Genomic DNA, 24,336 nt, shown 5'->3' on the forward strand with positions numbered 1-24,336 from the left:
CATATACCATACAAATAAATTTGTTGAGCATGTCACTCCAACAAAACCCAAAAAAAAAGTGGTGGTTGGGATCTGTCCTTGTACTTACTACCTTTTAAAATATTTACTAAGTGGAAATTCGGTAGCATATGTGCAATGTTTTTTTTTTTGAAGTGACATGCTCAACAAATTTATTGCACATACATATGCCGCCGAAAGCGGTTTCTACTAAGTAAATATTAAAAAAAAGTACCAATGATAAATCCCTACCACCATTTTAATACAGTACCTAAAATCTGAGCAAATTTATTTTGTAGGACATCTTTTCCTTCTCCATGCATGTCTTTCTTACCTCTCTCTCCCTATATGATTGCATTTGGTGTCACCTTGTCCGTGGCCACCTATGATACTTTCATTTTGTTAACTCTCACTCTATCTATTCTTGCATTTGATGACATTTTGTCATCAGTTTTTGTTTACATATTTTCATTTTGTTGGCTCTCTCTCTCTCTCCAGTCAGGCGGGCGCATGCACGACCGCGCATCTCCCCATTGCCGCTATTTTTATTGGGAGATTGGAAAGAAGCGGGTGGCAGAAGTTGAAAAGTATAGGCAAAAGTTATTTCGACAAATTTGAGCAACGTTTGTGTTTCTTTTATAAGTAGCTCCTCGATCGATGAGGCCCCGCAAATTTGGTGCAAATTTGGCACTTCAGTTTGAATCTTTAATGATTTTCCTTTTTAAGGTTATCATTTACGTAACTGGATCAGAGAAATTGTCTATTTTTCTCGATTTATTAAAAGTTCTGCTGGCTTAGTGGTTGGAAAAGCTTTTTCCTTCAACGCTTGATTTGAAGTTGCTTCGGCGATCCTCCAATTAACTTCAAGCATGGTTAATAAGGTCTACTGATTAGAGTAGCACAGATGCCCTTATGAAATTGTTAAATTAAGAAATGACTAAACACTAGAAAGTTTTGGAAATGTAAGTCAACTTCCTAAACTCCCCAATCTTTGCAGCAATGAGTTTTTGAATGTGCAGGCTATCGCTTTCGACTGCAGAATGACAACGTAGATTAAAGTGGCCGAACCGATACCTCACATATCAGCATAAATCCAAAGCCATGTATATACAGAAAACATTATTATGTGCAGGGCTGACTGCTTTACAAGACATGGAACTACAGAAAATGTCTCATCTTAAGATCTTTGACTCTATCTCTTCCAGGCTGAGTCCTTTGGTTTCTGGGACTTTAAGGATCACAAATAAGAGAGAGAGCAGGGAGATTGTCCCAAAGAGCGCGAACAGGTTGCTGGCCCCTAGCAGCTCCTGCAAGAGGTTTCGAGTAGACAGAAATTTCTTTAGCAACTTCGAACAAATACAAAGCCTTCACATAAATATCTCAAAGAGCTGACATACATACAACAAAATGCACATAAACTGTAGCAAAGGACCTGCAAATGAAAGCAGCAAGCAACAAGCCAGCAACCTTAAAAGCGTAAACTGGCATGCATGACAGCAAGAGCACGGAGAAACACAAACATTTTAATTGGCTTATACCTGTAATGGGGAAAAAGCAAAAGTCACGATAGCATTTGAGCCAAAGTTCGTAAGAACAGCAAGACTGATCCCTCGTCCTCTTGTCCGAATAGGAAAAATCTCAGATACCATCAACCAACTGATCGGGCCAAACGAAATCTACAAAAAGTTTCAGAGGAAATAAGTGCCAACATAAAGATTTTGAATTGGACAAAGGTATTATGCTACCAGTTAGCAGATTTTAGCGATCATTCAAGTCTTTATGTGCATATGTGTGTGTGTGTGAGAGAGAGAGAGAGAGAGAGAGATACAGATTGCATAACAATAAATATTCAATAGTGATTAAGATGGAAATTCCAGAAACATGCAAGGCCTAATTCAGCAATCTCACAATCCCCTGATGGATCCTCAAATATGTAATATAGGTACATGAGCATGGCTGATGTACACATGTTGGTACCGAGGTATGACAGTTTCATTGATATGCATACGCCACACCATCTGAGTGTGATTGGAACTGGATCTGGGTCAAACCCAGTTTCAGTTCAAAATTTTGAGTGGAAGGTGTTACCTTTCACTTGTTTTGTTATTGTTTCTAACTTTAATTTGATGGGACTATATACATGAACTATTCCCATACCATCATCCTGGCACCAGCAATCATGTGGGGAATTTTAAATAAAGGGCTTCACAATTAGACTAAAAAAAACCTACAATACCTAATCAACTAAGAATATATGCTCACCATATAGGAAGGGCATCCACAGTTATGGAAATAGAATTCAACTTGTTCCAGCACGAGAAATGCTTACCTGGTAACAGCCAACATATAATAGCAAAGATACCACAGCAACAATGGGAATACCCTGAAGAGCATTGTAATAAGCAGCAAGAAGGAATAAAGCAAGCGCCTGTCATTCAAAAGCAACCAATACAATTCTTACTCCAAGAATGAAAGGTGAACAATTTAACAGTGCAAGAAATGTTCTAAACTGACTCACTGAGGTAACACTAGTTAGTGTAGCAATATACAGAAGAACTTTCATTGAAGGCAAATTGAGTTGTGAGGTGTGGCTAAAGTTTCAATATGGCAAGGGAAAAAATTACGTACAATTCCACTTATTCCACCTATCAATAGGGGTCGCCTTCCAAGATCATCAACCTTTGCTACAGCGATACCAGTCATTAACAGCTGCAGGTGCATCACAAATATCTTCCCTTTATGTGTTTGTCAAGAAATCGATTGACAATAGAGTAGTTCTAATGCAAGAATAATAACATGAGATGAAGTGGGAACCATCATCCATTGGTAACACCATATCCTTAGAGATGGACTAAGATAAAGGTCAGCACAAGCATGATAATCTTGCAGTCAAATAACCGCACAAAAAGGTAGAAATAAACTTTTGAAGATATCATTACATTTTCAAAATGGACAGTGTAATCCTCTAAAAGAATCTGATGTCTTGGTACCTAACTTATTTTAAGAATATTACGTAGTTTCTGTATCATTAACACATTCTTATTGCATCAAAGTCCATATTAACATATTCTTACATATTTTACATTAGCAACTAATCTAGACCTGAAAATGCATCACAGTTTACAATTATCATTACTAGTTTAGACCCTAAACACCACCTGTTCATGGAGACAAGTTGGTCAGAAATTCATGCTCCGTGACAAAAACAAATAGAAAAAGACAAAGTACTAAAGAGCATGTTAAGTGACTACAACTTCAAGTACATGTACTCGTGAATATGGGAAACCTACCTAGCTTCTTGGACATTAAAGCCTCTTTTAATTGAGGCAGTATGTTTCAGTTCAATGTGGTCATGTTTGATTGACAATTAAGGGCTGCAAATTATGCTTTAACAGTTCAGACTGTGCTATTTTAACAAAATATTAGGTCAAATGGGATGGAGTATTGGTGATTACTTTTTTTTTCTTTTCGGAATTACAATCAGACCACTGGTGCTTGTCGAGTACAGAGCGTGTTTTCATGCATATGCACAGGCATGCAAAAAGGTGCCTCAGTAAGTACCAAGCCTGTAATAATATGATGACTATGAAAAAAGGTATCGATATTAACTGTTTAGTACTGAAAATGTGATCAAAAGTTAATGGCACAGATCCCTCATTTGCAAGTGTTTCTCTTCCCAACTACCTGTTTGCACCAAGAAAACAGAGTGATCCTTAAATATAAACACTACACTTAAGTGATATCTGACAGTGGATTAAGATATCATATGGTTCACTGAAATAGCATGCATAAAATTGAAGACTTGAAGTATGTTCCACTAAAAAATAAACAAAAATGAAATGGTATCCAAAAAATTAAAAGCATGGTGAGCTGAACTTCAAGAAGAAATGGCATATAACAGATAAAAGGAAAAGGAAAGGACACCAGATATGCACAAAATTGTACCTTAAACACACCAATAACTACAGATACACGGGCAGCATCGGAAGCAGCTGAAAATCCCGCACTCTGAGGGAATTGTTAACGATAGAACATCAAGTTAAGCTCCCTTTCAATATAGAGACAAATAATCAATAGTCATCTCTATAATTTATGTGTATTTTACCTGCAGAATTGGAGCAGCATAGTACAAGACACTGGGCTGCCCTGTTATCTACCAACATAGACACATAATTATTACAAGAAAATTCTCATATTATTAAGTCCGACACCATTTCGAGCAAGGCAACCGCATAATTCAAGAAAGAATGGAGTCAACGGACCAAACCCACAGCACTCTTTCATACGACTGTTTTTTGACATGAATATAATATATACCTGCTGGAAAAAAACTAGCCCACCACCAATTATGAAGGCTTTCAAACTGGGTCCTTGGAAAATTTCCCAAATACTGCCTTCTGCCTCTTGTTCAACATAAACTGATTTCAATGATGACAAAGTACTTTCTATTTGCTCTTCAGATGTCTTATCACCAACTGGTCGACCTCTTAGCTTGCTAAGTGCATAGATTGCCTTTTCTTTGTTTTCCTCCATGCTGCCTTTTCCTTGTACTGCTCTAAGAAGCAGCCACCGAGGGGAAGGTGGCAAACTCCACATTCCAAGGCCCATGACAATTGCAATAGGGACACTAAATCCATACATCAAACGCCATCCACCTGTCGAAGAAATGGCAATGCTTCCAACAAGATAACCAAACTGCACAAATATCACCCAATTACATTCAGGGAAAGAAACTAAGTTCACCACCAGAAAAAAGAAGGGTGCTTTCAATACCAGAATTCCAAGTACTATGAATAGCTCTTTTAGAGATATCAATGACCCACGAATTTGAGAGGGAGAGGTCTCAGCAATGTATAGTGGAGCTCCATGCATGGCCTGAACAAGGTTGATGAAGAAAGAGAAAAAACAACTATCAGAAGGCAAAAGAATTTACAACTAGCAAGTTAAGATACATGATTCCTGAAGGCAAACAAGATTGAGAAAATCGACTTCAGTCCCCAACAAACAACCCACTTTCTTGCAGCTCACTCTCAAAAGATTGAGGAGTTGCACAAAAACCTTGCGTTGCTTTTGCAGATCCAGCATTTAGTAGTGACACTGGTATCAAACCTAACTACAGTGGGCAACTAAGGTCACATACCAAAACCAAAGGAATGAACCAACATCTTATTCCAGATAACTCAGAATACTGCCCAGCCATACTAATTGGAAAGGGTAAAGCATATAAAGCCAAAGCATGTGGTTTCTGAAATTCAGAAAAGTTGGCTGCATAAACTCACCATTCCTATGCCAATACCATAAAGAGCTCGTCCAATTATTAAAGTAGAAAGTTCAGGTGCAAAACCAGTGATTAGGCCACCAAGGATATACAAGGCAGCTGCAGTAATCAGTTCCCTCTTTCTTCCTTTAGAGATAAAGAAGAAAGGATTAACTTCTTGCATCTTATCCCATGTTAACTTCATTCAAAATCAGAGAATCACTTGTACATAAAAAATATACCAAGAAAATCTGCTATTGGATACACTAGAAGAGATCCAAACAGAGCTCCATAAAGAGATCCACTGACCTGCAAACGCAGAACACAATGAAACAGATTGCACTGAGAGAACGTAAAATCTAGAGATGCCTCAATTTAATTAACAAGCACAGGGATCTCAGACACCATTCGTATATATATCGTTTTCATGAAAAAATACCACAAGGCCCAGCTGTATCGCAGAAAGATCGAACCATGTAGTGCCACTTAATTCTGCTGACTTGAAACATGAAAAAGCAAGAAATTAGTTATGAAGCTACTAAAAAAAGGACTATGTATCAGGAATTTGCCGTACCTGTAGTGAAATGATAGCCCCAGAGGTAGCACCAATATCATATCCAAATAGAAGGCCTCCCATTGCTGGGAACAAAAATCTGCATCCGACATCAATAGATACAAGGAAAACAAGGAAATAAGTAATGAAGCCCAGGAACCAAAATCGTCACAGGTAGACACAAACTAAATTTAAAAGGAAACCCGACACTGATCCTAATCAAACACATTCCAACGACATGCTAACCACGCATTCGCCAATCGAAACAAGAAAAAGAAAGGTATAGGCAATGTAGATATACCCCATAACATATATAAAGCAGCATACATAATTCCAACAACAGAAAATCAAATAAAATGTACACAATCAACAATCAAAAGAAAACACCGTGGTGACTGCTGACTCCGATAAGGAAGGACGCATTGCTAAAAGTTCAACAAACAAGCAACAATAACAATCCATCATCAAAGGTTTCTTGATCAATCTTACGGTAAAATGACAGAAGACCAAGAGAAAATTTCCTCCTTTGAGGCATCATCAACGAACGACTCCCCAGTCTCCACGACATCTCCCGAAGCGTAATCTCCTCGAGAACGCACCTAAAACTCGAGAAATTAACGAGTCAGAATCCCCTAGTTGAGCAAATCAACCAAAATTCCCCGTCTCAACCGGGAGTGTCACTTATCTCTCCACTCTATTCCTTCTGGGGAGGACCCAAAAAGTAAAATCTACCTCGAATCTGCGCTTCTCTTGAGAAAATGTCATGGTGGGAGTAGTGGAATCTACGACGCGGTGGCTGCTCTTCGACGACGGAAGAAGAAGAACTCCCTCCCGGGAAGCGGCGTAGCGGTGAGTCGTCATGTGAAAAAGGAAGCGGCAACGTGCCTTCGGTAGTGAGACAGAGGAGGCGAGTGGGCATAATGAGGGCGAGACCGTAGCGCCGATCGCCGTGGACATTAGATTTTAAGCTTATGACACGTATCTTTGGTAGAGAGCAAATAACGCTAACCACCGAGTGGCGTCAGTCAAGCAGGACGGCAGCGTTCAGGACGGCTATCAAGAGCGGAAGAATGAAGAGGCCCCTTTCACTCACATCACATGCACAAATCCTTCTTTGGCTGTAGCGTGCCATGCCTCCTCCGTGTATTAAATAGCACCGAAGGAGTCGGTACGTGTCCGCAGGCAGCCAGGCACAACCTTATCCAAGTGCTCTTTCAGGGAGCCTCGAGAACTTCATTTTCGACCTCATTTTCGACGGATCTGCTGGTTGGTGCAGCGGGAGCACATTTGCGGCCATTGTTCGTGCATCAGCAGTTTGACTCCCTGTAGTCATCTGCAAGCAAATAGAACTTGGGTGTTTCGAGGGTCTTAGGCTCGAATTCTACTGGCTGAAGTCGATTACGGGTTTTTTCCGTTTCAGTTCAAGAGCGGTAAGAAGTGTCACAAATAGTTCGAAATAGTGGACTACGGATTTTCGTCAACGCATTCTTCAAGCGATCATGCTTCATAATATCATCAAGAAACACTACACTGAATTACAACTGTAGAAGTCTAAAGACGATAGCATCAACCTGCACAAGAGAGCGAAGGGAGAGAGAAGTAGTGCCTTGTTCAATAAAAGAATATTTGAATTGTATTTTGGGTGAGTAAGAAGTTAACGACCCACCATCCGAAGAAAACCTCAAGACTCTCCATTTCTCTTGTCACTGAGTTCTGAACGGTGTTGAGAACATTTAAATTGATGAAAAGTAGAGTGGAAAAGTGTTATTAATTTCTAGTTCTGTAACGGCTTACTTTACGCCAGCGTTTGAATGCCTCAGGTTGCATCCGATGTACGAGCCACCCACATCTACTGTTCCATCAAATTCATCGTTTTAGACCTGTAAATTTTAAATCCCTTTTCTCCATCAAATCCATTATTATAGCCCATGCATCTAGCAAGCGATCTAACATCCTTATTGACCAGCAAACGTGGTTGATGCGGAAGCTAGCTTGACCCAAGGAGATACATACCTTTTCCAAATTCCAAGTAACAAACAACTGAGACATGCATCTCTCCATTGTGTCGCAAATTAGTCTTGAAAGTTGATAGTTTCAAATAAGTAAATAGCCAGAGAAGCACTTTTAATTGGCATAAAAATATTTAGCTCAGTTCATACTTGAACCTGTTTTGGATCACATCAGCCCCATAGCACAAATAAAAGCTGGACGGACTCAGACACCATGCTGCAGACTATGGTAAAAGTATAAAAAATATGACAGAACTACCTTTAACGGTGTTAATTTTGAGAGTCAACATGGGGCATGGTAATGGCCTCGAAGTTTTAGGCCCCAAGCGAGCGACGAAGTCTCTTAGTTCGATATGGCTTCCCCAAATAAAACTCAAAAAGAAAGTAACATGGGGACGTTTGATTGCCTCAGTTTTAAATATAAGGATCTGCTGTAGGTTGCTGCTTTTGATGAAGCAGTAAAATTCATATTTAAAGCATGCAACTCTTATGTCTAAGATTCACTTTGAGATCTTTATTTATTCTTTTACACTAGTAAGTGTTCTGATCTAAATCTAAATTATGAGGAGGATCTTATGGGATGTTTCCGAATAGAAAATTAGGAGGAGGATCTGATTCTTAAATCCATGATCTTACTTCTTGAAAAATCAAGATATGACCCAAAGTTAATTAAAAACGCGCCCTGAAAGATTAGAGAGTCAGTGGGAATGAAACAATCAACATGTAAATGCCCATTTGGCAGCCAAGAATTTGGAAAGAACTAGCTTTAACCTCCTTGCCTTCCGCGATAAAGAAGTAGAGTGGATGTTTTGTAGGGGAAAGGGGGGGAGTCATCCATAAAAGCACATGACCCAGCCAGACTCAGCGACAGGATAGGTCTTCCCCTCAACCTTGTCTCGCTAGGGGTGTGCTCCTGGCTTCGGCCACGCGGAAAGGAAGGGAGTCAGTCCAGTGCTGCTCAATGGCGGTGCCTCTCTATCTTCTCGCGCCCGGTATGAACGTCTCCAGACTCTGTTTGGGAAGCATGACGTTCGGGGAGCAGAATTCGCTTGGCGAATCATATCGCCTTCTCGATGCAGCGTTCCACGCAGGCATCAATTTCATCGACTCGGCCGAGATGTGCGATTAATATATCCGTCTCCATCATCTTTCTTGTTACATATTTGATTTCCAAGAATGACGTTGGCGAAGCATGTGATGATGGGTAGAGATTCCTTGAATGTTCCATCTTTGCAGATGGGTGGTGCCAACAAACCTTTACTCTAGCTGTTTATCTGCAGCATCATGGGGTGTGAACCTTTCTCTCGTTTGGCCTCATCATGGTGAAAGGAGTACGACCAAGGCAGTCTGCTTTTGGTCTCGCCCATCTAGGCAGATGGATAATATTCAAGGATTCAATGCCACTACCCAGTCCACATCAGTCTGTGGCAGACAAAGAATTTCCAACCTCTCTCTCCCCCCCTCTCTCTAGCTTCTTTTGTTATTGAAGCGTCTACATGTTCCTAGGTAACCCTAGCTTCTTTTGTTATTGAAGCGTCTACATGTTTCTAGGTATCCAGTGCCACAATGTTCTGTAACACAAGGGAGAAGTGAGGAATATATTGGTCGTTGGGTCAGAGCTCGGAAAATTCCTCGTGATAAAGTTGTCTTAGCAACCAAAGTGAGCTCTTGTTTTAATATCTTTTGACGTTTCCCAAATTGAGAATGTCGTTGCTGATTTCAAAATTGCTGCCGAAGTGATAATATTCATCAAGGATTGCCGTGAGTGTGAGTTGTCCCAACTCTTTCTATTGTCAAGCTCTTTATGTACCCAGCGCAGGTTTTCTTTAGATTAGGATTCTTGATTTTCTTGTTTTCACTTATTTGTTTGTTTTGCACCTCCCCTTCAAAGGGACACTTAGGTTCCTCATTTTGAAGCATGGAACAAACGCTTTCAATTATTATATGTATTGTGAAAAGTTTGATTCCTCTGCAGTAGGAAAAGACAAAAAAAAAAAAAACAATAAAACAAAACAGAAGAAAAGGAACAGCTTCAATTGTTCGTGTGGTTCATCTCTTGCTTGAACTCGCAGCCGGATTGGGACTCGGGCAACTCAAGGGGAACCTTATATGTAGAATGACACCAGGGCTAAGAGAAAGGGGACTTCTGGGGCTTACGAGAATTCAATTCGGATCTGGTGTTCTATCATACTAGATCTTGCGATGCTTCATCATCTTTATATTTCTTTTGGCTGATCATGCAGGTCACTGGGCCATCAGGACAGATGGTATGGATTCGTGGTGGACCTATGTGTTTGGACGCCAAAAACATAAGTGAAGCCATAGATGCGAGGTAGCATTACCTACTTTGTTAATTTGTTTGGCCATATTCCACGCCAATAAATAGTTAAAGGGTTAGACGTGCATAGAGTCTACTTCATTTAATTCATTAGGAAAACAAAGACAGCACTGCAAGGTATGCTTGATTTTTGTTCGTCAAACTTATTCTTCTTTATTGTTTTGTTACTTTTGCACATAATATCATCTTGCAATTTGCATACTATTTTACAGAAAACATCTTAGCTAATAATCTGAATGAAGTTATAGGGCAGATGCTGGCATATGATTTTTCTGATAATTGCTATTAGCGTGTGGTTTTTGAACATGTGCTTCCTAGCACTTTTAAAAACAGTATTTTGTCTTGATTCCTAATTTTCTACAAAGAAAAAGAAATATTTGACTTTCAGTATACAGGTTTACACCTAAAAGGCTAAAACTTCAAATACTTGATTTCTGGCCCCAAGAAGCCATAAACATGCCCACTTCTTTTTTAGAGTCCACTCTTGAAATGATTGAAAATTGCATGACAACCTTCAGTCACTGTTTGCTGTTTGGCTGCTTTTTGAGTCTTCCTAATCGCATCCGTTTTGTTGCTTACCTTTCAAAGGTTATTTGCATTTTGGTATTTTACAGTTTCCTTTTACTAAGATGCATTTTGCTAGTACAGGGATAATGATTCTCTTTGGACTTGTTCTGTTTATGCAGTTTATTGCGCATGCATACAGATTACATAGATCTCTATCAGATACACTGGCCTGATCGGTGCGTATTCTTATTTATTAATCAAAAGTGTTGAACCAGTACTTGCATTTGACGAGCATGTGTTTTAGTAAATTTTAATATTTTGCAGCCGTGCATGCCAAATTTTTCTTTGATTTTTCTTTCTCAGTTGGGAGAGTGGTGTCTCTGTTTGTTCTGCCATTTCCACTCATCTGATGACCTTGGTCTGTGAAGTTGTATGACTCTGATTCATCTGAAAAAGCATGGAGACTGTTTTTTTCTGATGTTAGGTTTATTAGTTCTTGAATTTATTTGAGACATGTACCATTAGTTGATTTATATGAACCACTAGCGTTCCTACCGTGGAGTTTCTCCCTTATTCATAGAGACCCATGCTGCATAACCGCCCAAAAGTGCTCTTTAATCCATGGCTTTGCCACTTCATATTTTTTAACTAAATGATGAAATCAGAAATATTGGTCTCTGCTTTCCGGTTAATGATGCATCATGCATGTAAATGTGATGTTATTGAGCTGTATGGCTCTTTTCTGTTGTATGTGTGTGTGTCTATGTGTGTGTATCGAGTTGGGTATGTTTGCACCAAGGGAAGGAATGTTTTGGTATCTACTTGCCCCTTTATGACTACATATATGAACTGACAGCAGTGTACTTTTTTGGAATAACTGGGCAGCTTGCCTGAATTTCCTTCGTTTTGGTGACAGTTATGTGCCTATGTTTGGGGAATCAGAGTATGATTCAAATAGACAGTATCCATCAATATCCATCACAGAACAGCTTGGTGCTCTTGCAGATGCTGTAGAAGCTGGAAAGGTAATTCACATGCAAACACGTTGTGTGGTGTCTCCAGAACCTATAACTGGCTTTCTGAGCTGAGTGTACTGCTGAAAATAGTGTGCCTTCATCATTTAATGTCACACTTGACATTTCCTGCTTATAGATCCGATATGTTGGATTGAGCAATGAGACACCATATGGTGTAATGAAGTTTTTTCATATTTCTGAAAGTGACAGCCGATATCCAAAAATAATTTCCATTCAGGTACTTCTAGTTTGGACATTCATCTTATTTTATGTGTAAAGTTGTAAACATCATCTTGACCTTTCATTTACTGCTGCCATTTTGACAGAATTGTTACAACTTACTTTGTCGGAACTTTGATTCTGGTCTGGCTGAATGTTGTCACCATGAGGGGTACTTCCAAAAAATTCTTTTGGACTGTTTGATTGGGCATTTTTTTACGTTTCTGAATAATTTATTTTCTGCTTCAATATGAAAAATTCACCTGCTATGATATTTATGTTGATTTCTGTTGACATTTTTCAGTTTCACAACTTATAGATATTCATGTATATTCACATAACTGAGATTTCCTTTACATCTTAAGTATTAGCTAGAATACGTGAAGTTGTCCAAGATACATGAAATGCTCTGTGTGGTTGTATGCTTCATGGGCAATTGTATAAAAATTTTAGGTCTGATGTCATCTGCAGATTCTGCACCAACTCGCTATGGGTTGCCTCAGTCAAATGGTTCGTGGATAAGACTTGCAAAAAATTAGCATGAATGATTGTGAAAGGAAGGTGGAGGAGGAGAAACGACACAGAAATGAAGAATTCTTCAGCATGTATATAGAATATTTCACGGTTTCACCTTTGCTAACTTGTACATGGACAAGGTGATCCTTAATGGATAAAAGGTACAATGTGAATTTGGAAGCATGATCTTAATCCTAACTATCTCATAAAAGCTAGACAGAAAAGCCCATCTGCCTCTCCCAATGTTGTAAAAAGCGCATCGTAAGCCATGTCGGCCTGGCTATAAGATACGCTGTATCATAAAATATCGTAACATATCGTAACCGTATCGTATTTAAAAAAAAATCATAAAAAATAGAAAAAATCATAAAAAATCAGTAAAAATCAAGAATAATATGTTCTTCATAAAAAACATGTTTTGCAGAATGATAAACTTATTAGTTATTATTGCTATAAAGTTATGGTTCATTATTTCATCACTCATAAACATCAAAATTCATAACAATATGTCAATATCAATCTAGAAAGCACAACAAGGAACATAACATAAGTACATAACATATCGTAACTGTATTGTAACTATAACGTAACGTATCGTAATTGTATCGTACGATACGTGCAATACAGGCACAATACACCACCTGTTTATGATACAGGTGGTCTATGTCACATAGGTACGAGTATGGGTACAGACCATTTTTAAAAAACTTGGGTACGGGGTTACGGCCGTATACACATGTATATATGTCAAAAAATTTTAAATAAGATAACATATTCACACCTAGCAAAAGAGCTGCAACACAGAACCAATAGAAAAATGGATCATTCCAAATAGAAGAAACCTCTCACGAAATGATATATCACACCAATAACTAGGGAAGACGCAGAGATGATAAATCTGCAAGTGGAAACTCAAACCGGTTGCCGAACACATTTATCAAGTATCAACACATTGAATAATTCCAAAGCTAGAACCGAACATCGATAATAGACACAAAAACAAAAACTATAATCGAAAATAGAAAATAGAAACTAAAACCATAATGAGGAACAAAGGGAATAGAAGAAACCGATGTCTGCCGTCGTTGGTCGTCGCCGGCGGCGAAGGCAGGGGTGGAACGAAACATCGATAATACACACAAAAACAAAAACTAGAACCAAAAATAGAAAATAGAAACTAAAACCATAATGAGGAACAAAGGGAACAGAAAAAATGTCTGCCATCGCTGGTCGTCGCTGGCGGCGATGGCAGGGGTGGAGCCGATGAAAATGAAAAGAAAAAAGACAAACAAAAAAATACCGTGACCGTTCGCCTCCTGTCGTCGCCGATCGCCGTTTGCTGTCGCCGTTGCCGTCACCAGTCACGCCCCCGTCGCTGGTCGCCGCTGCCGTCGCTTGGTGAGAAGAGAACAGAGAAACCCTTAAACGAAAACATGTTTTAAGGGTTTTGAACTTTCGTTTTTCTAACGTTAAAATGATTTTAAATGGTAAAATCTAATAATCGTTAAAATTAAAAAATGACACATTTGGACTCGGTCAAAGTTGACCTTGTCCAAAAATGGTCAAAATGACCTTCGGTGCGTTGACCGTACCCGGTACGGTCAACGCAGCACCTTAGGCATACCGAGTGGCATACCCATACCGGTGTCGTACCGATACCATACATGACGGTACCATACCTTTGGAGGAGTACCCATGTGACTTAGCAGGTGGTGTATCGTATTCCATTTTTGAAACGCGACGATACGCATCGTACGATATGGCTACGATATGGCCCTGTATCATACGATACGTACAACACTGGCCTCTCATAGTAATCTACATAGTTCGGGTGGCTATATCTTTGGTATTGTCATCTTTTCATTATTTCCCACTAGAGATGCCACACGTGGAAAGAGGTGCGAAGTTTAGGGTTCTTGTTTATTTCTATTGCAGATTTTGCTTGACCCCTTTGAGAAATGGATGGCAAGTTTAGTTACTTTGACCTGTCCTTTTATAGCCGTGTGTGGCTGTTTTTTGTAGGTAGGAGTTTCCATGTTTTCCTTCACTACACTACCAACCTTCTCACTAATAGAGATTTTGCATTCTTGTTCCAGGCTTAGTTTACTGGCGTACAGTCCAATGGCAATGGGGTTGCTTTCAGGGAAGTATTTATATCCTGGTGGAGGCCCACCAGATGCTCGGATGAATCTGTTTAGAGGTTAGTTTTTTCTAACCCATTCATTGCTTCTGGAGAGTGTGCATGCACATGCACAGGTGGATGGAGGGTATTCTTCATATCCAAATGGAGAGTTTTGTTAGGTCTGGAGTTTGCTTCGCTTAAATAGGCTTCTTTGGCCAATTCTGATTCACCAATCTTCTCACAGCTGACTAATCTATTGTAGCTGATTCATTTGTGTATGCACAATAATTTTTTCTGTTAACCTTCAGTTAACTTAAGATGTCTTTTTAGGCAAATATGCTGAAGGTGAAACTAGATACAGCCTATCAAAACAAAATGTTGAAGCTGCCATTGAGGTGAGGAATCTTGTCCATGCTCTAAAACATGTTTCCAGAGCATGGTGCTCTGCAAAGTAGCTTGCTTTGTCCTATTCAACCTTGAGGGTTAGTCCCCCTTTAATTTGATAGGCTTTCCATAATATAGAAGTTTATGCTAACATACGTGGACAGCATTATTGCATATTCTTACAACATACCTTGATCCAGAATATAGAAGTTATAGGAAGACAGGTACTTGGCTCTCCTATTTTCACTCCAGAATTGCTTTCTTGTTGAAAAATATGAAACATTCATGTTCAACCCAACTCTTTGTTTCTTTATAGTTTCATGGTATTCATATCCTTTTTGAGAATAACATAAAAAGGGAACCCAATAGAGCTAAGTGTACTTATTTAGGACTTTTTAAATACATCTGTGTGCCTCCTATTTGTATGATCTTAATAGTGAACCCAGAGCAGTATCACCCGCTACATTGATCCCCAACGTTTAGGGTCTGTGTAGCTTAAGCAAATAATATGTACGCTAATGATCTATGCATTTTCTTTCCTAATTGAGTGTTGCTGTTTGAAAAAGTATCCATGGTTTTGCAGGCTTACAAACTTCTTGCTGATGCTTATGGTATCCGTCCTGCATGTCTTGCAATTGGTATAGTTTCTACTTTGTACATAATATTAGAACATCTTAACTATTCCTCATTCTTCTGTATTTCAATTATTATAGAGATCCCTCCCCTCTTCCTTTCCTTCCTCCTCTCTCCCTCTCTTTCTTTCTCTCACACACACAGGTGCACACACATATGCACATAACAATTTTGTATTCCAATAAAGTTCCCTCTTGACGAGTATACTGTTGTTTCCTAGTGCCCTTGCCCAGTTAATAGGTCTGTTGACTCTTTTATTTTCTTTAACGATTTGTCATTTCTTCAATGCAGCGTTTGTCTTAAAGCATCCTCTTGTTGGTAGTGCCATTTTTGGAGCAACGAAGCAGTGGCAATTGCAGGAGGTCATCAAATCATGTCAGGTTAATCTTTCTGTGGAAATAATGTCTGACATTGATAAAATTCATTCTATGTACCCCAATCCTTGTCCTTGACTATGGATATTAAATAGAAATTCATATCCGAAAATATAGTAAAGTATGGGCTATTCCGTTTCATCTACTAGCACAATTTTATATGACCATGTTGGTCTGCTTCCAAGTTGGAGAAGGCTTATTTGCTTTTGCCTTTGTCTTTTGCTGATCCTGATCGCACAACATGATGGTACTTCTAGTATCTTGCCTCGTCCTTTTTAACCTTCGGAATCTGATAAAATGGAAAACTACTTTACAAGATAAATCACTATTTCTTTTGGACGTATCAAGCTTACTGAGCATGGAGATGCATATTTACCATCTCTTGCACAGGGCAAAACCCTAGTACCTCCTTTTTCATCGCAAAGGTTTTCTCATGGCTTTGCCTAAATGATGCAACACATAAACCCCAGTATCGGACTCATAACCTCCTTCAGCCTGCAGGCTTTAAGCCAACCCACCTAGTCCATTTTATGAATTCCTTCTAGATGACCAAATCCCTCTTTTGCTTACGATTGAATAGTTGACACGCAAGTGAGAAATGTGGTAGCCAAATTGCGCTATGCTTAATTTTCATGGCTAGTCAAGATGGTGCGAATAGCCGTTGTAGATAAACTTCATTTGAACAATCGTAGGTGGAATTATTGAAGCGGGTCTCATGCAATTTTTGTGGCGTATGAATTCGACTTAGTGTAAAAGACTGGTAATGATAAATAAACGAAAAAAGAAGCAGGACATTCACAAATAGCCCAAAAGAAACATCCGATGCTTTCATTTCCCTCCTTGTATTGATGTCATAATCCACTCCATTGCTGAATTTACAAATAAAACTCTCCCTCTCCCTGTTAATTGTAAACTCTTTAAACCGACCGGCGACCTGTTATCCAGGTGCACGGAGCTGATCACTTTTAGAAAAAAGGACCTTTTGAATTGCAATTGTTGGTTGTTGAATTTAATCCATTTCTGTTGCTAACATGACTAACCTGTTGACAGATTAATTGATCTATATTAAAACTTAGCGTCTTCTGAACACGTTTTCAACTTGAAGAAAGGAAGCGTGGCGAAATAATTTCCGGAAATCACCTAACAAAGATTTTCCTCTTCATATCTATTTGTTTCCTATTACGTAGGTTTTCGATAATTCTTCCTTTCTCGTCGTACGGACCTGGTTACATGCAAGACATAGTAGTTGGAGCTCCCCAAGTTATCAACTCAATAAAAGGAAGATACCCTGAAGAGCCCTAAGTCCTTTTTTTTCTTTGTCCTTGGGGTCTAAGATTGCAAGGGAAGATACCCTGAAGAGGCCTAAGTTTCTTTATCTTTCTCTTGTCCTTAGGGTCTAAGATCTCCGTTCGGTTCAGAGTAGCACCCACAAAATTAGAATGATTTATAGTCCAACCAGTCCCTGAAAAAAAAAAAAAAAAACTCATAAGGTACAAATAAAGAAAATAACTGGCCGAAAACTGTGAAAAGACTTTCACCATCAGTAGGAATGATCTGTGAAAGCTGCCAAGCTTACAGGATAACTTGAGTACGCAACACGTGGTGGGCATCCTTTCAACAGCAGTGCATTTTCTCAAATGGAAGAGGATCTTTTCACCAAGCAGGTGAGTTTATAACGTGGATGTCAGCATCCTGAAATTATGCTGTCAATAACTCAGATTGAGGCCCGATTCCATAAATTCTTGTAACGAAAATGACTGATCATTAAACAGGTAAAATTTTAATGCCCGTTCTGCGTTCACGTCCAACTTCAAGCCTGGACTGAAGCAGAGTATGAATAAAATAAGAAACTCCTTACATTGGTTCGGCAAAGTGTCAAGTAGAGGAGATCCGTGGAAATGTATAACAGGTAATGGATTCTATATTTCTTTTTCAGTTTCCCTTTAGTCTGGGATGGATATCTTCGTAGGCTAAAAACCTTCTAATCCATGCATTTCAGGCAACTTGCACGGCTCATACCAGGTTATCAGATGTCTAGATCCGACGAGTAACCAAAAACTTTCCAGCCAATCCTGTGCTAGAATGTTAAGGTGGAACACCGAATGCTCGAATATAAGAGCACAAGGTGGGCCAGGCACTTGTTCTAATTAACTTCCACCAACCCTGCCAATCTATCCTCTGGTTGTTCTTATAGCCTCGTCGACGTACGGCATGATGATCCCAATTCCCAAAAGTATGACAGATAAGAGAGACTTGCGAATGCTGTAAATCTCGTGTAAGCCTATTCATAATGGAAATTAACCACTTGCGTGTCATCGTGTGCGTAGGAATGACGCCCGAACAGCGTAAAATTTTTTTCCTGTCGTGACTGTTTGGAAGAAGAAGACTTCAAAGACCGAAATTGGCATGTATTCATGCGCAACAGAAATTTATCACACTGCGATATCCACATAAACAGTGCTGGTTTTGTAATTTTTACGCTGCCGAATGAAAACAAAAATCTAGCCATTGCTTTCTTCTTTATCTCTATTTTGTGTCGTTAATTGCAAGGCACAAATGTTTAATGCCAAAAACAAACATAAGCATCAGATTGTTAGTTCTAGAATGTTCAGTCTCGCTGTGAGGCAAGACATGTTGATGGCAGCCTCTATTTTTCTGATCAGCCTTTGGATCATGGTTACATTTAAGTGGACTACAGCAATCCAACTCTTGGATTCCAAAGGCCCAGGCTAGAAGTCTCTGTTTTGTCTTCAGTCTATCCCCATTCTCTAGCAGATCACTGGTCACCTGAAATGCCACGTGTCGGCAACCAATCTTCAGTCTGTGGACGTTAAGGGAAGTTCTAGGCCGACCACACGATTGTCGTCAATAGTGAGCACAAGCACGGTACTGAAGTGCTTGATATAAGCTAGCGTGGTTTCCACAGTGTTGCTAAAACCGTCACGCCTGAAAGAGTTTGGAATCAGAAGAGCCTTTCAGCAAAACCCACATGGCTACCGCCTTCGCCGGCGCCGTTAATGTGGCTACGACGGTACAGCACTCTTCGACTCGATCACTTTGCTTTGTTTCTTGTTCGCCTTATATTAGAAATTTCCAGATGGTTTGGGTGTGTTTTGTGTCAGATGATGATCGAATTTAGTGGCGTTTTAAAAAGTTAAGATCTTGGATTATATGGCCATGTAAGAGATAGCTTCGATTTTACCTTTTGCCTTTTTGGGTGTTTCTCTGCTGAGGGAAAGAAATTTCTCAACTTTACAGTCAACATCTGCCTTCTGCTGTTTTATATTCCGAGAAGTTACCAGAATATGCTCACAACAGTTCTTGGGAAACGGATGGTGTAATGAACCCAAGAACTGTTGTGGACAACCGGTCTGTTCCCTTTCTCGTTTTGGGGCAGAAAGAGATTTTCACTCAAAGCTACTAGAGCACCGACTTCTAAGTAGTTGGGAATCTCCCAAACGAAGTCAGGTTTGATTAATTTCATACTCTATGTTGGTCGACGACGGTTGTCCTCCAACAATAGGATTAGAAATTAAAAAAAAAATTGAATCGTTTTAGATAAATTTACTGTTGGTATTACTCTGCTTACCACTTTAAAACTGTTTCCTAACATCAATATCTACTGCTCGGTGCTCACTTCCCGAGTGGTCTATTGAAGCTACTGCTTTCGAACCCTGCTCTTGATACTGCTTTCCACTGTAAGGCCCTGCAGGGTCCACTCTGCCCTGTGTTGTGCTGCGCTCTGTGGACACATGCTTGGGTTCAATGGCATAGAATCACATCGCTACGGAAATCGACGTAGGTGGTGCTTTGCATGTGACATCCTGTCCATCTTTATGCCTACATAGATAGATGGCATCAAGAACCTTGCCGGAAAACTTGTTGACCAGATCAACAAATCTTGAGGAAAGTCGAGGATAAGCGCAATTCCGACAAGGGTTTCCCGTAGGAAACCTTCTGATTTGGTCCTCTCTAGGCTACGAATCTTGAAATGATCCACCCATGATCTAACCTTGATCGATATTTTCCACGGGTAAATGTATGCCCACTTTTAACAGCGTCGCATAGTTAATTGACCACCAGTCAGACTGCAACTGATATGACCTCACGATTTGCCTGTGGTGACCGAGTTTAGATGTCCAATCTGAATAACGGCAGAATATACAGATTCATGTACGGGCGAACGAAATCTCAACTGTGTTAAGGCTCGTGTGTGAGATACTTGCTAGACTTATTATGTTAGTAGTGCAGAATAAGAATTTATTGGAATGGTTCGCCTACTTTAGTTCGTGCATGGTAGTACAGGGGAACAACCTGTCCTTATTTTTTCTATGTGACGGTTTTGACGCTTTATGGTTACTGATTTCTTCAATCATTCAACTCATATGAGGCTCTTATACATAAGGTAACAGTGCAAAATTTGTCTTTAGGACAGGATAGGTAGTTTTTTGGTCCTCTATGAAGGGTGAAATTAATTTTACTGATACTGAAACTATGTCGCGTGATGCAGCTGAACAGACCCGGTTCGGGTTCTGTACCATCTGTTTCAAGCTCTTCGTTCTTGGGTAGCAGCTTGAAAAAGATCAACTCTGGATTGATCAGTGCACGTCCTTCTGCTAGCAACTTTAAGGTGGTAGCAGCAGCACCGGATGCTGATGAAACAAAGCAGACCGGCAAGGATAGATGGAAGGGGCTTGCCACTGATATTTCAGATGACCAACAAGATATCACAAGAGGAAAGGGAATGGTCGACTCATTGTTCCAGGCACCAATGGGGACTGGAACTCACCATGCTGTCTTGAGTTCCTACGAGTACCTCAGCTCTGGGCTTCGGCAGTAAGAACCCCAGCCGATATTTTCATTACACTGTATTTTGTAAGAAAGAATGGTTAAAGTTCAGGAGGCCCCAAGCTAAAGCGATTAAATTAAGCATCAAACTTTGGCATGTTTTTGCTTTTTAAAGAGTTGATGATGTTTGAGAAAATGTTTCTGAGAAACTAATTTCATTTGTCTTTTGCGGAATAAAATTCAGGTACAACTTCGACAACACAATGGATGGATTTTACATTGCACCAGCTTTCATGGACAAGCTCATTGTTCACATAGCCAAGAACTTCATGACCTTGCCAGGCATCAAGGTTTGCTTCTTCAGATGTCCCTGCTTCGCTTCAAATTAAACAAACTGAGTCATTGCTGGGTTAACGGTTTTGTTGTTTTGGTCATCTCAGGTTCCTCTAATTCTTGGTATCTGGGGAGGCAAGGGCCAAGGAAAATCATTCCAGTGTGAGCTTGTCTTTGCCAAATTGGGAATTAAGTGAGTGACCTTACATTGTTTTTTCCCCCCTTAATCATTTCAATATGTTCTACAGCTCTCCTGTTCTGTTCTAATGGTTCGTGTTCTGCATTAGCTTGCGAGGCTTGATCTAATTGTATTTAAGTACGATAACAATTTGACTTTTTCTTATGGAGGCAAGTTGGCGATGAACGTACTCCCTGTTTTCTGAGTGTGTTTGAGTTCATGCTTGTTCTCATGCTTTTTCAACTGTATCTTAATTTGCAGCCCAATCATGATGAGTGCTGGAGAATTGGAAAGTGGAGATGCAGGAGAGCCTGCAAAACTCATCAGGCAGCGTTATCGTGAGGCAGCTGATATCGTTAGGAAGGGGAAGATGTGCTGTCTCTTCATCAATGATCTTGATGCAGGTGCTGGAAGAATGGGTGGCACCACACAGTACACAGTTAACAACCAAATGGTGAACGCTACCCTGATGAACATTGCTGATAACCCCACAAATGTACAGCTCCCTGGTATGTACAACAAGCAAGAGAACCCCAGAGTCCCCATCATCGTCACAGGAAATGACTTCTCAACTCTGTATGCTCCCCTGATCCGTGATGGCCGTATGGAGAAGTTCTACTGGGCACCCACCAGAGATGACCGGGTTGGTGTCTGCCAAGGAATTTTCAGGGCTGACAATGTGCCCAACCCGGATGTTGTCGAACTCGTCGACACTTTCCCTGGCCAGTCTATTGGTAAGTCACTAGAATGTAGTAACAAAAGTATGGGAAATTTTCCATCAGTAGCACATCAAAATTAATCCCTGAGTCACTTCAGTAGTAATTTTATTTGCTACGTGCAGACTTCTTTGGCGCCCTTAGAGCACGAGTATATGATGATGAAGTGAGGAAATGGGTATCCAGCATTGGAGTTGAGAACATTGGGAAGAAGCTTGTGAACTCCAAAGAAGGACCACCAACATTCGAAAAGCCAGCTATGACATTGGAGAAGCTCCTGGAGTACGGCAACATGCTGGTGCAGGAGCAGGAGAATGTGAAGAGAGTGCAGTTGGCTGACAAATATTTGGCGGAGGCAGCTCTTGGAGACGCCAATGAAGATGCGATTCAAACAGGGGTTTTCTATGGTTAGTGCACTTTTATCCTTAATTTGAGCACTTGCATGGCTGAAAAATTTGAAGTTGAAATAAGGAAACATTAGGGGAATCATAGATTCATAAACAAGACTAGCTATTTCGAAATGTCAGACTAACAAACAGACGGGAGTGTGAAACTCTGTTGCTAAAAGATATATTTGATACTATGGGGTAGCCCAGTTCTAGATGGAGGCATGTGAACATAAGGTTCTTAAGGAACCTGGATCTGAAAGGACAGATGTTGGGATTCCTATGTCAAGACACACATGATTTCTGCGAGCATGAACATTCTTATGACATAGAATTGCGGTTCTTAAGCAAGGATTAGAATACCTTATCAGGGAAAACAATTTACTGAAAGTTTTTTGTTTCCTGCTTCCTGCTTATTCAAAACTACATTCAATACTCATACAAATCCACCGAAATGCAGTAAAAGGATCTATTTACATTAGAGAAGTAGCTCATACTTGCTACATGTTGCAGGCAAAGCAGCCCAGCAAATAAGTATTCCAGTGCCAGAAGGCTGCACCGACCCAAACGCAGCAAACTTCGATCCGACGGCCAGGAGCGATGACGGCAGCTGTCTCTATCAGTTTTAGAACACCCTCTTTCTCTCTCTTTACTTTCTAGCTTTTCCTAAGCCAGGGTTCGATTCCATGTAAGGGAAGGAATAAGATTAAATTCGTGTTGGATTTATAGTGAATTCTCTTCTATGAGTATGTTTTCTGCCTGCGAGCAGTTTTCGTTTATTCTTGGTTCTCTCACCTTCAGAGGGAGGAAGCAGCAATGTTTCTTTTGGTTCTTTAGATTTTTCCCCTGAACTTCACGAACTACTGATTATCATCTGATGAGAGTATCCAATTAATCTAATAAATTTTCTATTGAAAGGCGGATGCATTAATAAGATTTTAATAACTGTGTACAGTTTAGAATGAAAACGAAATAATCAAGAAACTGAATTGTATCCAAACGGATCCTGTGGACTTTGGGTTACTCGGGTTGGAGAAGGCTTACGCCCATGTCTGGTTATCGTGAGCAAGAGCTTCTTCCGGTCTCACTTCAAACTTGCAGGTTATAGATCTTCTATACCACATGGATTTAGAGCATTGTCATGTTCAAAATCTGATTCAGAGACAAAAATCTTGGACAATTCATACCCTTTTGCGTGATGCCACCAAACTGAAATGAGCCAAATTGATTGGAAGGGTTCATACCAAAGATGATGGATACCGTAGATAGGGGAGGAATTCGTTCTGCTGCGGGTATTGAACCAATCGTGTCTCTCCCCCTTCGCCGGCCGTTGATCTGCCTATGGAGGGAGGAGGGATCGGCGAGGCCGTCATAAGAAGTCCACTTGCTGGATTTTATCAAAGAACCATTAAAAATTTTACCGAACAATTTGCTGGATGTCATATTTCGATCATTCAGTTGCATGTATAATTCTCTTCCACGCATTACTTCATATCCGCATGTCTTCTTTTGCGGCTCCCCTTCTTTCGTATGAGCAGAAAGAAAAGCTGAATATACTGGCATAAAGATGGAACGTCATATATTGGAACGGCGGCCATGTACATGAGTACGAGAGACATTTAATTAAATTCGTTACCAAATATTATGGTAACGTGTACTCGCGTGACAATGGCAAAGCTTGCGACCGTAACCAAATGCGAGGAGATAATCACGCGTTGCTACCCAAATAATTTCCTCTTGAGAAGAAACCCGTCGGGGGAATAGGCCAGGGAACGGTTCGACGGCGAATAGCATCGGGAACGAACACCCACAGCGATGATCGAAGGTCGACGGAGCCGAAGCGTTGGCAGAGAAGGATTAGGTGTAACTTTTTCTTTTTCTCATCTTACGACCACCCATTTCCCCTCTTTGTGCTCAACTGCCGTCTCCCTCAACATTCTCTGTCTCTCTTTCTTTCTTTTCTTTCCATGTACAACAACCTGCAATGCATCGATGCTGTCAGTCGTGGGT

At 40.1% G+C, this 24,336-nt stretch overlaps 3 protein-coding genes across 3 annotated transcripts; 2 read left to right on the top strand and 1 right to left on the bottom strand.

Annotated features, from left to right (window-relative positions):
• Window positions 1-1,050: 1,050 nt before the first annotated feature.
• Window positions 1,051-7,091, bottom strand: LOC116256514 (D-xylose-proton symporter-like 3, chloroplastic). The gene is made up of 14 exons (XM_031632897.2): window positions 6,540-7,091; window positions 6,297-6,406; window positions 5,829-5,907; window positions 5,694-5,753; window positions 5,497-5,563; window positions 5,277-5,401; window positions 4,771-4,872; window positions 4,315-4,692; window positions 4,103-4,150; window positions 3,943-4,005; window positions 2,626-2,706; window positions 2,327-2,425; window positions 1,536-1,673; window positions 1,051-1,304 (listed from the first exon to the last, which is right to left on the bottom strand). The coding sequence occupies exons 1-14, from the start codon at window positions 6,762-6,764 to the stop codon at window positions 1,170-1,172; spliced, it is 1,710 nt and encodes a 569-aa protein (XP_031488757.1). The 5' UTR covers window positions 6,765-7,091; the 3' UTR covers window positions 1,051-1,169.
• Window positions 7,092-8,698: 1,607 nt separating this feature from the next.
• LOC116256279 (uncharacterized) lies at window positions 8,699-16,066 on the top strand. Its single transcript, XM_031632600.2, has 11 exons — window positions 8,699-8,935; window positions 9,368-9,476; window positions 10,060-10,148; window positions 10,841-10,897; window positions 11,578-11,686; window positions 11,814-11,915; window positions 12,004-12,068; window positions 14,509-14,612; window positions 14,865-14,929; window positions 15,502-15,556; window positions 15,843-16,066. The coding sequence occupies exons 1-11, from the start codon at window positions 8,778-8,780 to the stop codon at window positions 16,001-16,003; spliced, it is 1,074 nt and encodes a 357-aa protein (XP_031488460.1). The 5' UTR covers window positions 8,699-8,777; the 3' UTR covers window positions 16,004-16,066.
• A 2,730-nt stretch (window positions 16,067-18,796) lies between these two features.
• On the top strand, window positions 18,797-23,105 carry LOC116256242 (ribulose bisphosphate carboxylase/oxygenase activase, chloroplastic-like). The gene is made up of 7 exons (XM_031632542.2): window positions 18,797-18,956; window positions 20,436-20,761; window positions 20,958-21,063; window positions 21,154-21,239; window positions 21,486-21,958; window positions 22,066-22,347; window positions 22,840-23,105. Exons 1-7 carry the CDS (start codon window positions 18,915-18,917, stop codon window positions 22,953-22,955), a joined length of 1,431 nt encoding a protein of 476 aa, XP_031488402.1. The 5' UTR covers window positions 18,797-18,914; the 3' UTR covers window positions 22,956-23,105.
• Window positions 23,106-24,336: the final 1,231 nt, after the last annotated feature.

Source organism: Nymphaea colorata, chromosome 6, assembly GCF_008831285.2.
Source record: "Nymphaea colorata isolate Beijing-Zhang1983 chromosome 6, ASM883128v2, whole genome shotgun sequence".
Taxonomy (NCBI): domain Eukaryota; kingdom Viridiplantae; phylum Streptophyta; class Magnoliopsida; order Nymphaeales; family Nymphaeaceae; genus Nymphaea; species Nymphaea colorata.

Excerpts from the sequence above, each read along its gene's own strand:
- LOC116256514 (XM_031632897.2), bottom strand. The coding sequence starts at position 6,764 with ATGTCCACGGCGATCGGCGCTACGGTCTCGCCCTCATTATGCCCACTC. Across the intron at positions 6,407-6,539 it reads AAGAGAAGCGCAGATTCGAG|GTGCGTTCTCGAGGAGATTA; the intron begins GTAGATTTTACT and ends CTCGAGTTTTAG. Across the intron at positions 2,426-2,625 it reads TAGGTGGAATAAGTGGAATT|GCGCTTGCTTTATTCCTTCT; the intron begins GTACGTAATTTT and ends TTTGAATGACAG.
- LOC116256242 (XM_031632542.2), top strand. The coding sequence starts at position 18,915 with ATGGCTACCGCCTTCGCCGGCGCCGTTAATGTGGCTACGACG. Across the intron at positions 18,957-20,435 it reads CCGTTAATGTGGCTACGACG|CTGAACAGACCCGGTTCGGG; the intron begins GTACAGCACTCT and ends CGCGTGATGCAG. Across the intron at positions 21,064-21,153 it reads TGACCTTGCCAGGCATCAAG|GTTCCTCTAATTCTTGGTAT; the intron begins GTTTGCTTCTTC and ends TGGTCATCTCAG.
- LOC116256279 (XM_031632600.2), top strand. The coding sequence starts at position 8,778 with ATGGCGGTGCCTCTCTATCTTCTCGCGCCCGGTATGAACGTCTCCAGA. Across the intron at positions 11,687-11,813 it reads ATGCTGTAGAAGCTGGAAAG|ATCCGATATGTTGGATTGAG; the intron begins GTAATTCACATG and ends TCCTGCTTATAG. Across the intron at positions 14,613-14,864 it reads TCGGATGAATCTGTTTAGAG|GCAAATATGCTGAAGGTGAA; the intron begins GTTAGTTTTTTC and ends ATGTCTTTTTAG.